The 14,712-nt window shown below is 48.4% G+C and overlaps 1 protein-coding gene across 2 annotated transcripts in view; it reads left to right on the plus strand.

Annotated features, from left to right (window-relative positions):
* The window catches only part of PPP4R3A (protein phosphatase 4 regulatory subunit 3A), an 86,882-nt gene extending 76,382 nt beyond the window's left edge, over positions 1 to 10,500 (plus strand). Inside the window, exons 14-16 of one of the 2 annotated variants that reach the window (XM_030558914.1) lie at positions 332 to 549; positions 9,070 to 9,136; positions 9,452 to 9,542. In XM_030558914.1, coding sequence (XP_030414774.1) covers positions 332 to 549; positions 9,070 to 9,090 — 239 coding nt within the window. In that variant the 3' untranslated portion in view covers positions 9,091 to 9,136; positions 9,452 to 9,542. Of the gene's footprint in view, positions 1 to 331; positions 550 to 9,069; positions 9,137 to 9,451 lie in introns of both variants that reach the window. The other variant, XM_030558912.1, reaches the window with a different exon arrangement.
* Positions 10,501 to 14,712: the final 4,212 nt, after the last annotated feature.

Below are 14,712 nucleotides of genomic sequence, written 5' to 3' on the forward strand. Positions count from 1 at the left end.
GTTTTTCTTAAAGGACTGAAATGAAGAAAATCCCAGCTGAATAATTAAGTTGTCCATATGCTGTTAGCTTAATTTATATCTAGTCAGCTTCTTTGTACATTCAACAAATAATATCACTAACACAATGGGGTCCTGGTCTGTGACAAGGGCTGCTAGGCACTATAATAATACAAGTTACTATAAAAATATAGTCATTTATCTCCTTCCACCAAGATACAATTGAAGTTAGACAGATGTAGCTTTTGTAGCAAAATTATTAAACATTTCATAACTCACATTTATTTACAAAAGTCACTGGGGTATCACTCAAAAGTATATTTCTTTTCTACAGTGAAAGAGAGTGAAGAAAAGGAGGTCCTTCTGAAAACTAATCTTACAGGTCGTCAGAGCCCAAGTTTCAAACTTTCCTTCTCTAGTGGTACAAAAACTAACCTTACCAGCCAGTCATCTGCAAGTAACTTGTCTGGTTCTCCAGGATCGCCAGGATCACCAGGATCACCGGGATCAGTTTCTAAAAGCACATCTCAGATGGCAGCTATTACTACCAAGGTATCTTTCAGCTGCCGTTGGTCAAATTTTTATTCTAGCAAATTTAAAGCCTATCTAATCACCTACATAAATTTGAGTTATTTCCTTTTGTACATTTTCCTGGTCTCTGGCACTTTTGAAGAGCCTTGACCTAATATAAACAAAAGGAGTATTTAAATAAATTTTTGTGCACAAGTTGGTGCACCACTTAAAAAAAAAAATCTTAAGTAAGAAGTATTTTTTTAATGTATTCTCCATTTTCGTTTACTTTTATTGTGGACTATAAAAAGCAATCTACTTTCATTGGGTTGCATAGGAATACTTGGGGTGGGGGAGGCAGAAATAGTTTGCTGTTGAAAGAGTTAATGGAAATATTACCAAATTTTACTGCATACCAATATACGTCCCTAGCAGCAATTCTTACAGCAGTGTCGAGACTCCTACAGCTATTTTATTAGCTGTGGCCATATATTCTTGGAGACAGTTGCTGTATGCCACAACACGTGTGATTATTAAAATTTTTCTTTGAAAGAAATTTCAGCTTTTTTTCAATTGACTCAGTTTTCAGAGGCAGCACACTAAACTAATTTAAAAAAATCATTAAAAAGGATTATTAGTAGTTGTATGAAATATCCAGAAGAAGCATATTAAAACACCAACACTACTATATTTGTAAATGCAGTTAAATATAATTTTAGGAAAAAATGTAGTTAACATTTGTGTATTATCAAGATCGGTTTTCACAGTGGGAAAAGAATATATGGAGAGCAGAATTTCATGGTAATAGAAACCAACTAAGAAAACCAGTACCGACTAGTACTGAATTCTTCCTTTTCTGAAAAGTTGCTTGGATCTTTCTCTAGTCATGTGTTCTCCCGGAAACCTGGAAATGAGGCCATTTCATCAGTTTTTAAAAGTCTGGGTGCTTGTTCTTCACCTCCAATCTCATTTTTGTTCTGTCTTACTAAAAAAAATTTTCTACCAGTCATAGTATACCTGCAGCAGGGAATCCTGACTGGAAAGAGAACTAATGTGAGATTCCCTTAAAAATGTGTCCTCTGAGTTATCTTGTAGGTAAGAGGGGTGGCAGATTTGTCCCACCCATGGAAGAAGCAGTAGATCAAGTATTCATGGAATTTAACTCTGTCTCCAACAGATTCCCTATCCATGTGGAGGCTTTTGTTCCCTCACTAGCCTCTGGTAGCCCTGCTGCACTCCCTAGCAGCAGAGCAGAGTTAAAACTTGGATACCTTTAGGATGTTCCTTACATTAGTTGCTCTTGAATGCTCGTGAATACAGGGACTGCACATCTGCCTACCCCTCTGCATGCATGGGTCACTGAGTATTTGGAGGAACATGGGAGAGTAGGATAGTGCCACAAAGGAAACTAATGGTTCTGTTCTGGAATAACAGTATCTACTCGGAGAAAACTCCCCTTTATGTACAGATATTAGGGGAATGATACTGCCCTTGTTTTTTAGTATTCTATAAATTAGTTTTTGTTTTATAACTCACTCACAAGCTGAAAAGCCAGATCAAAAGTGAACTTTAACTACAATACCTAGATTGTTGACAGTTCTTCTTCGAGTGATTGCTCATATCGATTCCAGTTAGGTGTGCGCGCCGTGTGTGCACGTTCGTCGGAAGACTTTTACCCTAGCAACTCCAATGGGCCGGCAGGTCGCCCTCTAGAGTGGCGCCGCCATGGCGCTCGATATATACCCCTGCCGGCCCACCCGCTCCTCAGTTCTTTCTTACCGCCGTGTCGGTCGTTGGAACTGTGGAGCGCGGCATAGCTGTCCTCCACGTCCCTAGCTCTCCTTCGTTTCACTGTTCTCATAGTTGTAGATAGTTGTAAATTGTAGTTAGTTATTGTTAATTGTAGTATAGCTGTATATACTTATTAGCAGGTTTGGGCTGTAGCCCTTCCCTGCGCCCGGCACCGGGGCCATGCCTGGTTCGCCGGGGTTCAAACAGTGCTCGGCCTGCAAAAAGCCGATGCCGACCAGCAATCCCCACGACGCCTGTCTGAAGTGCCTGGGGGAATTGCACATTTCAGACAAATGCTGCATCTGTAAGGCTTTTAAGCCTTGGACAAAAAAGAAGAGGGACCAGAGGTTAAGGACTCTCCTGATGGAAGCGGCACTTAACCCTGTGGCCTCGACGCAGAGCGCCGGCTCTGCTCCGGCACCGGAAAGACGCCCCGGCACCGACCTTCCCCGGCACCAGGACCTGACGCAAGACCCTTGAAGTCTGCGACTCCATCCTCGCAGGCTCAAGCGGAGCACCCGGCACCTACCTCTGCCGCAGCACCACCAGCAGGGATTCCGTCGACTCTGGGCCCCGGAGGTCCGTCGAGTCCGGTCCCTCCTAGCTCCCCTATAAGATCTGGGGTTGAGCTGTTGGTCCCTTAGACGCCAGAGACATTCACTTCGGCGCGGGACCTAATTGCTCTTACGGAGCCTACCCAGCCTCAACCCCCAGTACCCCCGGTGCGGGTTATATCTAGAGGCAAGCCTGCGACAGTGTGAGCGCCGTCTCTGGACTCGCCCAGCCGGCACCGATCCCCTTCGAGGTCCCGGCACCGTGGACGTTCTCGCTCCAGGCACCAGTCGCAGTCCCGGCACTGCTCCCCTCGGCGGTACCGGTCGCACTCGCGGCTCCGGTCATCTTCCAGACAGTCTTGCTACTCCCGGCACCGGTCTGGATCGAGTCGCCGCTACCGGCACCGAAAGTCCAGGAGCCGTTCCCGTAGGCGGTCAGCACCCTGGTCGACCTCCCAGCACCAAGCTGGTGGCAGGTCCCGGTCCCAGTCGACCTCCCGGCACCGCGCTGGTGGCAGGTCCCGGTCCCGATCCCGGCACCGGTATGATTCCCGGTACCAGTCCCTGGCACCGAGAAGATCGTCGAGACCGAGGGAGCCCTACCAGCCACATTCGGCCCCACCATGGCCCTCCTGGCAGCCATCTGTCTCATCACAGACATACAGCATGTACACCCTAGACGCGGACAGACCCACGGCCCTCTTCCATGACCCTCCTCCGCAGGATCAGGGACCGCATCAGTGGGGTTTCTGGACGGCCTGGGCGTACCATCAAGCCCAGGGCCCTCAACACATTCCACCTCAATCTGTGGCGTCTGAGCACAGGGCTCTGGAGGCCTTGTTGTCTCGCCCTCCCCCCTCTCCGGCGGGGGAAGACCGATCTAACCAGCAGGACCCTGAGCTCCTTCCAGAATCAGAGGCGCTGGTACAGACGGAGCCCCCCGTGGACCCGCTCCTACCAGGGGTCTCCTCATCGTCCTCCCCCGATGAGGCAGTGGTGGGAACGTCATCCTCCAGTCCTCCCCTACTCGACCTCAGGGCGCACCAGGACCTCCTCAGGCGTGTAGCGCAAAACTTGAACTTGCAGGCTGAGGAGGTTTCGGAAATCGAAGATCCTGTGGTGAGCATTCTCTCAGCGGATGCTCCCACCAGAGTCGCCCTTCCCTTCATCAGGACTATTCAAGCCAATGCTAATACCATCTGGCAATCACCGGCCTTCATCCCTCCTGCTGCACGCGGGGTGGAGCACAAGTATATGGCACCCTCCAAAGGATATGAGTACCTGCATGTACACCCAACCCCGTGCTCCCTCGTCGTGCAGTCTGTGAACGAGAGGGAGCGCCACAGGCAGCAGGCCCCAGCACCGAAGTCCAAGGAGGCGAGGTGCGTGGACCTGCTAGGCCGGAAGGTCTACTCAGCGGGCGCCCTCCAGCTCAGGGTCTCTAACCAACAGGCCCTCCTTAGTCGCTATGCCTGTAACTCCTGGGTAGCAGTGGATAAGTTCAAGGAGTTGTTGCCTCAGGATGCGCGTCAAGAATTCGCGGCAATTCTTGATGAAGGCAAGAAGGTCGCAAGAACTTCATTGCAGGCATCCTTGGACGCAGCAGACTCGGCCGCCAGAACTCTGGCTTCAGGGGTTACAATGCGCCGCATCTCCTGGCTACAGGTTTCTGGCCTTCCTCCGGAGCTCCAACACCATCCAGGACCTCCCGTTTGAAGGTCAGGGCCTGTTTTCAAAGAAGACTGACCCCAGGCTAAAAAGCCTGAAAGACAATAGGGTCATCATGCGCCCTCTAGGGATGCACACGCCCGGGACGCAGCGCAGACCCTTCCGGCCCAACAGCAACAGCAGCGCCGGCCATATCCCCAGTACCACCAGCGGCAAGACTTTAGTAGACGCCGAAGCAGGAATGGCTGGTGCAGACAATCGGGCAACCAAGGGGGGCAGAATCAGGGCTCCTCTAAAGCCCCACCTGGCCCAAAACCTTCTTTTTGAAGGCACGCCCGAGGACGCTGTACCAGTTTCCCCCACGGATCCGTCCCCCCCGTTTTCCAACCGCCTTTCGTTCTTCCTCCCGGTGTGGACCCAAATAACTTCCGACCGTTGGGATACCGTCTGCAATTTATTTCACACCCTCCCTCCCTCCCCCCACCCTCGTCCCTCTTCAGGGACCCCTCTCACGAGCAATTCCTCCTTCAGGAGGTGCGGGCGCTCCTCAACAAAGGAGCCATAGAGGCGGTTCCGGAGAACAAGAAGGGCAAGGGGTTTTATTCCCGCTACTTTCTGATCCCCAAGGCCAGGGGAGGCCTCAGACCCATCCTCGACCTGTGGGAACTCAACAAACATATGGTGAAGTTGAAGTTCCGCATGGTATCTCTGGGGACTATTATCCCATCGCTGGATCCTGGAGACTGGTACGTCGCCCTTGACATGCAGGACGCTTATTTTCATATAGCCATTTTTCCGCAACACAGACGCTTCCTTCAGTTCATGGTCAACCGCCACCATTATCAATTTGCGGTCCTCCTGTTTGGCCTCTTCACGGCCCCGAGGGTATTCACGAAATGCATGGCGGTCATCATTGCATATCTTCGACGCAGTCGCATACACATATTCCCCTACCTCGACAACTGGCTGATTCGAGGCACGTCAGAGTCGCAGGTCTGCAACCACGTCCGCAAGATCAGCAGACTCTTTGGAGCTTTGGGCCTCATTATCAACGTGGACAAGTCCACTCTGCTCCCCACGCAGAGGATAGAGTTCATCGGGCCATTCTGGACTCCCCTTTGGCCAGGGCCGTTCTGCCGCTGTCCAGACGCTGTCGGCCATCATTCGGCGTCTACAGACGGCTCCCTTGACCTCTATAAGGACGTGCCTAACCCTCTTAGGCCACATGGCGGCCTGCACCTTTGTTATGGGTTATGCGCGGCTTTGCATGAGGCCCCTCCAGTCCTGGCTTATCACACAATACCGTCCAGCCAGGCATCTGCTGGACGCGGTTATCACCATCCCCCAGGAGGTATTGGATTCCCTCCGGTGGTGGCTAGACCAGTCCGTAGTGTGTGCGGGGCTCCCGTTTCATCCGCCCCAACCCTCGGTATCCCTAACAACGGATGCCTCAGACCTGGGCTGGGGGGCCCACCTCGGAACCCTGAGGACGCAGGGCCAGTGGTCTCCTCAGGAAGTGGCCCTCCACATCAACATACGGGAGTTGAGAGCGGTCCGCCTTGCTTGCCAAGCTTTCTCCCATCAGCTTCAAGGTTGCTGTGTCTCAGTATTCACCGACAACACGACAACCATGTACTATATCAACAAGCAGGGTGGCACAAGATCCTCTCCCCTATGTCAGGAGGCAGTGCGGCTCTGGGACTTTTGTATAGCCCACTCCATTCACCTCATGGCTTCCTTTCTCCCCGGAGTACGTAACACGCTGGCAGACCGTCTGAGCAGATCCTTCCTTTCGCACGAATGGTCCCTTCGCCCGGACATCGCCCTCTCACTCTTCCAGAGGTGGGGCTGTCCCCGGCTGGACCTCTTCGCGTCCAGAGGGAACAGGAAATGCCAGATGTTCTGCTCTTTTCAAGGGCGGGAACCAGGGTCGGTAGCGGATGCCTTCCTTATCCCATGGATGACGCACCTGCTCTATGTGTTCCCTCCGTTCCTGCTTATCCACAAGGTCCTTCTGAAGGTGCGCAGGGACAGGGCCCGCTTGATTATGATAGCTCTAGCGTGGCCCAGACAACATTGGTATCCGATGTTGCTGGACCTGTCTCTGACCGACCCAGTCCCTCTGCCCCTTTACCTGGACCTGATCACCCAGGACCATGGCAAGCTCCATCACCCGGACCTCCAGTCTCTACACCTCACGGTGTGGCTCCTGAGTGGCTGACCAGGTCAGAACTACGGTGCTCTACCCCTGTACGTCAAGTACTACTGGGCAGCAGGAAACCTTCTACTAGAGCTACGTACTCGGCCAAGTGGAAGCGTTTCTCCTGTTGGTGCACGGAGAGGGGTTCCCTCCCTATGGAGGTTTCTATCGCCAGTATTCTCGATTACATCTGGTCCCTCAAGCAGCAGGGCCTGGCGATATCGTCCCTTTGGGTTCACCTGGCGGCTATCTCCACCTTTCATCCGGGGGGGAGATGGCCGTTCGGTTTCTCTCACCTTACGGTAACCAGATTCCTGAAAGGACTAGAACGTCTCTACCCCCAGTTCGACCCCCTGCCCCTACCTGGGATCTCAACCTGGTTCTGACTCGGCTCATGGGCCCTCCATTTGAGCCGGTAGCCACTTGCTCCCTGCTCTATCTCTTCTGGAAGACTGCCTTCCTGGTGGCCATCACCTCAGCCAGACGGGTGTTGGAACTCCGGGCCCTCACGGTAGATTCCCCGTATACTGTCTTCCATAAAGACAAGGTACAGCTGAGGCCACACCCTGCCTTTCTCCCCAAGGTGGTCTCAGCCTTTCATGTCAACCAGGAGATCTTTCTCCCCGTCTTTTTCCCGAAGCCCCATTCGTCCCGCAGGGAGCAACAACTCCAGTCGCTTGATGTCCGCCGGGCACTCGCTTTTTATGTGGAGAGGACCATACCGTTCCGCAAATCCCTCCAGCTCTTCCTGGCAGTAGCGGACCGAATCAAAGGACTTCCCATTTCCTCACAGAGGATCTCCTCGTGGGTGACGTCCTGTATCAGGACCTGTTATGACTTGGCTCACACCCCTACGGGCCATGTGACTGCGCACTCCACCAGGGCACAAGCATCATCGATGGCTTTCCTCGCCCGTGTGCCCATCCAGGAGATTTGTAGGGCGGCGACCTGGTTCTCCGTCCACACCTTCGCTTCCCATTATGCCCTGGTCCAGCAGTCCAGAGATGACGCGGCCTTCGGTTCTGCAGTGCTTCATGCCGCGACTTCTCACTCCGACCCCACCGCCTAGGTAAGGCTAGGGATTCACCTAACTGGAATGGATATGAGCAATCACTCGAAGAAGAAAAGACGGTTACTCACCTTTGTAACTGTTGTTCTTCGAGATGTATTGCTCATATCCATTCCACACCCGCCCTCCTTCCCCACTGTCGGAGTAGCCGGCAAGAAGGAACTGAGGAGCGGGTGGGCCGGCAGGGGTATATATCGAGTGCCATGGCGGCGCCACTCTAGGGGGCAACCTGCTGGCCCACTGGAGTTGCTAGGGTAAAAGTCTTCCGACGAACGTGCACGCACGGCGCGCACACCTAACTGGAATGGATATGAGCAACACATCTCGAAGAACAACAGTTACAAAGGTGAGTAACTGTCTTTTTCCTGATCCTGACAACCCCTCTTCCTCGATCCCATCCCCTAAGCAATAAATCTAGCTGTAGATATGGTCCTGCATTTGAATTCTTATTGTTTTAAATGTAAAATGGTCCACAGTACTATGAAAAGATTATTATTTACACTACTATTGTGCAATTTGTTGGGTTATCTGTTAATACAGTGCAACAATGATCTTTCTGTATAAGAGATCTTTCTCTTAATTTAATACAATAGTATGTCTGTGGATTCTGAACATTTTTCTCTAAAAATGCTATTATCACTATATTCTTATATACACCCATTAGAAATAACATTGGAATTAGGTTTTTCAGTAAGTTATTTGCTCACATTATTTTATATAGATATATATACATAGTGTAATATTGTATAAAATACAACTGTATATTGTGTGTGTATATTGTATACAATATACTTGTTGCATTTATGCCTCGGTATGCAATGGCCAAAATTTTCTAACTTGGATGTCTAAAGTTAGGCACCTAAGAAAGGGACTTGATCTTCAGAGATGCGTGGTGCCCACAATTCTTTGTAGTCATGTGTTGACTAAATTCCAGAAATTGGAAAATACTGTAGTAAGTGGGAGTTGTGGGTGCTTACCACCTGGTAAGATCAAGTCACATATTTAGGTGCCTAAATATAGATGTAGGTACCTAACCATAGACATCTGAATTAAAATGTTTTGGTCAGTATGTTCAATGTAGATGAGTTCATGTTACCAGAGATACTTCTAATTTTGAATTTCCTAAAATTGTTTACATTTTGTAACCTTCACATCATATTAATAAAGCTACTTTGCATATAATAAACATATATTTACAATTACTATTACTACTTTTAAGTTAGTGTTAGTGAAAAGAGACCACGTTATAAAATTATCCTAATTGATAATTCAATTTGAAGGGTGTTCCATATTGTCTCTGAAGTTCTGCCAGATTGCTCATTGCTGCAGTCCAGTCAACTATCCTAGGTAAAGGAAATTTCCATCTTTGTACAGATTGAGCTGCAATGACAATTTTTCGCTAAGTAGTTTGCATTTTCTTTAATTTCTGCCCAAATTATTCCCATAGGTAGGATTGTTTGGAGGGGTAGAACACTTTTTTTTGACATATTGTAATCAGCACTTCCAAAAGACATTGCTTTTGTGCATATTGGAGTTGGGTTTTTTTACAAAACTTCAGACTTATCAATATTCTTGTTGTAATAACATTTTCTAGTATCTTTGGGATTGAGCAATATTTGGTTCATGTTTGTGTACATCTTAATTATTTGTATTTCTTCACAGGGAGGTCTAGTGGGGCTTGTAGATTATCCTGATGATGATGAAGAGGATGATGAAGATGAAGATAAGGAAGAAACTGTACCTTTGTCAAAGAAAGCAAAACTTGAGTCGTCATAATGGCAACCGTCTAATATCAATTCCAGTTGGGGAAGGAAAAAAAACTACTAATTTTTCAAATTAAAAATAATAATACACAACAAAGCAGCAATCTTTTGTGAATTACTGTGTATGACACAGATCAACCTATACAAATGGATTTCTGCTAATCAAGTGCCAATTCAAAGGAGCAGAAGAAGGGGAAAATATTACATTTAGGGGGAAGACTTATGCCTTTGAGCTCTCCAGCTTGGACCACACATTGCCCTTTTCTCAGGGAAGGAAATGGAAAAACTAAAAAGCCAACAGGGCAGGAGTTGTGTTCATGGAACTCTGGATTGGCTGGTCAGTTACTACAATCAGAATATGCTTTCTTGGACAATGTATGAGACTTTTGAAGAAAAGGCTGTCTTGCCATAATTCTTCACTAAGAATGCCAGCAGTTTCTTTGTATAAAGAGACCTGCCTTTGAAATCGTACATTCTGAACATTTTAGTCAAGCTGCAACAGGTTTTAAAAACCTCTATGCGGGAGGGCCTGAATATAAAGTTTCCTCTTTTTTTATCTGTTCCCTTTTGCCCTTTAAACTGCAGATTTTTTTTGGAGGTGGGGGATTTGTCTGTCCCTTCTTGATTAAAGATCGAGTGGAATTCTAGATGTGGTCACTTTTTGTGTCATTATTTTATTTTATTTTATTTTGCCCCCCTGAGTGTATGCTTAGTTGTTGAGTATATATTTGGGACCATTAAAAATTTTTTGATGTAATATAATCTCACTGTTGTGCTGGTACCTGTTTCACCCTGTGTAATTTTGTTCTGCATCACAAATCTTGATGTGTAGGATTTTATGGAAGATGGTATAGTTTTTATTGAAAAAAATGATTCTTGCCACAATGTGCATACAAAAGCAATACTATTTTGTGACTAAATATTTTATATTAAACTTTACATCAGCAACTGTCTTGAGAAACGATTCAGGGAAATAAGGTGGAATTAAAAAAAAAAAAAGTTGAAGAAACTGATAAAGATGAAATTAGTATTCCAAAGAGATTTTGAAATATCATAACTGTTACCAGTGATGGTATACTTACGAATCAAAATGGATGATGGATGATTTAGGCGCACCAGTATATTGACACATTTGACTTATGAAAATAAAAAAAAGAAATAATTAAAGGTGAAGGAAAATCTGTATTAGTGGTATTTTTTAAACATCTGACTCCCTTTGGAATACCAGTTTTAGTATTGTTATAAAGATGTTTCCAGGATTATTCATTTACCAGAATACCATCTGTTGAGATCTGTTCTGATGCCTGACTGGAAAACAGTAATGAAACTCAGTAACCATATCTGTTTTCCAAAACCTGATGAATCTCAATTCTTAAGTAGAGGGATGTACTTTCAATAAGTAGCAAAATAATAAGAGTATCTTGTTAGTTAGAAATTAGTTTCATTCTTTTCCAATCAAAAGATACCTGCTTAATGAGAAGTTGATTGCCCTCTGCTCATTCACGTCACCAGACTGTCACAAGTACAAATATGCCATTTTATAGTGGAATAATGATCAGTGGGGATCCAAGATTTAACCGTAGATATCAGCTTAGCTTATAGTGTCTGTAGGTGGAATGTTGCATAGAAACTGACACATTGCCTGTAAGGTGCCTACAAAAAATACTTTTCGGATTGTGTGCCATTTGTCATTGTCAAAGCATTTGAGCTTCATCTTTATTAATACATATGTAATTGCACAGTAATTCCAGATGTAAATGAGAAAACACAGGGTGCGGGGGACAGGAGGGGAAAGTGAAGTTGTTACTCTAGAATACAACGTGAGTTAATCTTCCTTTGCATTAACTACGTTTTCCTCAACAATTTACTTCTTCCGTCAGTATTTCAGGTCCATTGTTACTTTATAAATTATATTCATAAGGTATGGTTGTGACATACGAGGGTACAATCCAGACTAATGAGCAGCTGTGTGACCCCTGGGTGCATTACAATTCCTTGCTGAAGTAGCTCCCATCTGGGCCACAAACAGCATGCAAGCCACATCCTGAATGTCTGTATATAAGTGCAGCATGCCAGCCACACTTGGGTTACACTTTGGCTATCACTAGCCTTGGTTATACTGCAGAATGACTAAAACAGTCCTAGATTTTCCCCCAGAACTGTGTCCTGTGCTGCCTAGCTCTCTCCTGGACAGTATACGTATTTTAAAGAAACATGCCAGCTTATTGTTTCAAATAGTTATTCAGACACTTCAGTTTAAACACAGTTTTATCTAATCCAGTGTAAAACATAAATATGAGCACCAGCAAAACAATTGCAAACCTGGAATTGGCCAGATTGGAGAAAAAAGCAAAGGACAAAGAACATGAATACTAAGACTGGCACCTGAGATGAGAATGAAGGAGCAGGAAGCTGCCCACTGATGAGTCATGAAGCTGAAGGAAAAAGAAACAGCTTCCCTCCAGTGAGCCCTGGAAGCTGAGAAGAAAAAAGAAAAGAGAAGCAGCTGCCCAAAAACAAGCCATGGAGCTGAATGAAAAAGAAAAAACAGCCCTCCAACAAGCCTGAGAAGCTGAAATAGAAACAGCTGCCCGCTTGGGAGCCATGGAGCTGAAAGAGCAAGAGGCCCAAGAAAAGGAGAAGGAGCAGAAATAAAATCTGGACTTGATGGGCAAAAACATGGACAGATCCCAGAGTCACCAGCCTCTCCCTCAATTTAAGGAACCCTCAGCTGAGACAAGTTTGTGTTCTTCTTTGAGTGCTTACTCATATCGATTCCAATTAGGTGTGCTTGCACTGCATGCACGTTCGGAAAATTTTTACCCTAGCAACACTCGGTGGGTCGGCTGGGTCACCCCTAGAGTGGCGCCACCATGGCGCCGGATATATATCCCTGTCGACCCAACGGCCCTTCAGTTCCTTCTTACCGCCCGTGTTGGTCGTTGGAACAGTGGAGCGCGGCTTAGCTGATCTCCACTTCCCTAGCTACTCGTAGTTCTCTTACTAATTCTTGTGTATATAGTTATCATTTCTATAGTAGTAGTTAGTTTTACTCGTTCTATAATATAGTTAGTATTCATCATTGAGAGGGGTTTGGGGATTAGCCCCTTCCCCGTACCCGGTACCGAGGCCCATGCCCGGTTCACCGGACTTCAAACCAAGCTCAGCCTGCCGCAAGCCAATGCCAACGGGAGATCCCCACGACTCCTGTGTTAAGTGCCTCGGGAAATCCTATCTCTCAGATAAGTGCCGAATCTGTAAGGCCTTCAAGCCCTGGACGAAGGAGGAGTGAGACTTTCATCTCAAACAGCTACTGATGGAGGCAGCTCTTACTCCTCTGCCCTCAGCACCGCGTGCCGGACAGTCCGCATCCGGCAGAAGCATCTCTTCGGCACCGGATCACACTGGTACCGCTAAGGCCCCTCAGCACCGACCGTCACCGGCACAGATGTCTGCTCGGCACCATTCCCTCTCCCCGCGGGTTAAAAAACATAAGACTCCTGCTGCTTCTGTGCTGCCTGCACCACAGTTGGAGCACCCGCCTAAGTCGGACGGCCCGGCACCGACGCCTGCCGCTGCAAGGCCAGCTTCGGCACAGTCGATTCCGGTCCCGCAAGGACCATCAAGTCCGGTGCCTAGAGGCTTCCCGACGCACGCCGTGGTTGAGCTCACTATTCTCTCTACACCGGAGGCCTTTTCCACGGCAAGGAAGACGATTGCGCTGACGGAGTCTGCGCCACCTCAACCGCCGGTGTGGGTTATAGAATCGATCAGCAAGCCTGCCCTGCTGAGACCATCCTCTGTCGGCACCGCTGAGAGGCACCAATCACAATCGCAGTCCCACCGGCGCTCCTGGTCCCGAACAGCTCGCAGTCCCGGCACCACTCATCATCTCGGTAGCGGTCGCACTCGCGGCACCGTTCAACGTCCCATTCGCCAACCTGGTACTCCCGGCACCGATCTATCTCCTGGCACCGTTCCCAGCACCGCACCTCTCGCAGCCGCTCTAGACGTTGAGCTTCGAGATCCCGGTCGACCTCTCGGCACTGCTCCAGTCGCAGGTCCCGGTCTCGTTCCCGGTGCCGGTATGGTGCCCGGTACCGCTCTCCGGTACCACACAGAGAGAGAGCATCTAGAGATGGAGACCCTTCCCAGGGCTTTTCAGCTCCTCTGTGGCCGTCTCAACACACAGTGCTTCCTATGCACAGGACCGTGACTCAGATGTGCCCAGCCGAGTCTTCCCGTATCTCGACGATTGGCTCATTTGAGGGGCCTCCGAGACCCAAGTCACCCATCATGTGGGCATCATCAAGGACGTATTTGAGCGACTAGGCCTGATGATGAACACAGAGAAATCCACTCTGGTTCCCACACAAAGAGTAGAATTCATTGGGGCCATTCTGGACTGCAATCTCACCAGGGCCTGCTTACCACAACCTCGGTTTCAGGCGATGGTATCAATCATACAAGGCCTACAAAACTTTCCGACAATTTTGGCTTGCACTTGTCTCAGCCTCCTGGGTCACATGGCTGCCTGTACGTTCGTGACCAAACACTCCAGACTATGTCTCCGTCCCCTTCAAACTTGGCTCTCTTCGGTTTACCACCCAGGCAGAGACAGTATAGACACGATCCTCGTGATCCCCCTGAGCATCCTAGGCTCTCTGGACTGGTGATTGACGCCCTCCCTGGTCTGTGCGGAGATGCCATTTTGTCCGCCTCAGCCCTCAATGACCCTGACAACGGATGCATCATCTCTCGGCTGGGGTGCCCACCTCGAACATCTCCGCACTCAAGGCCTTTGGTCAACTCAGGAACTGGCCTTGCACATCAATGTCTGGGAGCTGAGAGCAGTCCGCCTGGCATGCCAGGCGTTTCAAGGGCAGTTACAAGGCCGTTGTGTTGTCTGTGAACACCGAGACACAACGGCCATGTTCTACATAAACAAGCAGGGAGGAGCACGTTCCTCCTCCCTTTTTCAGGAAGCTATTCAACTCTGGGACTTCTGCATAGCCCACTCGGTAGACCTGGTAGCGTCTTTTCTCCCAGGGGTTCGGAACACTCTGGCGGATCGACTCAGCAGATCCTTCCTGTCTCACGAGTGGTCGATTCGTCCAGAAGTTATCCATTCTGTTTTCTGGAAGTGGGGCTTTCCCTGCA

The sequence above is a fragment of the Gopherus evgoodei genome, chromosome 4 (assembly GCF_007399415.2).
Source record: "Gopherus evgoodei ecotype Sinaloan lineage chromosome 4, rGopEvg1_v1.p, whole genome shotgun sequence".
In the NCBI taxonomy this organism is placed as follows: Eukaryota; Metazoa; Chordata; order Testudines; family Testudinidae; genus Gopherus; species Gopherus evgoodei.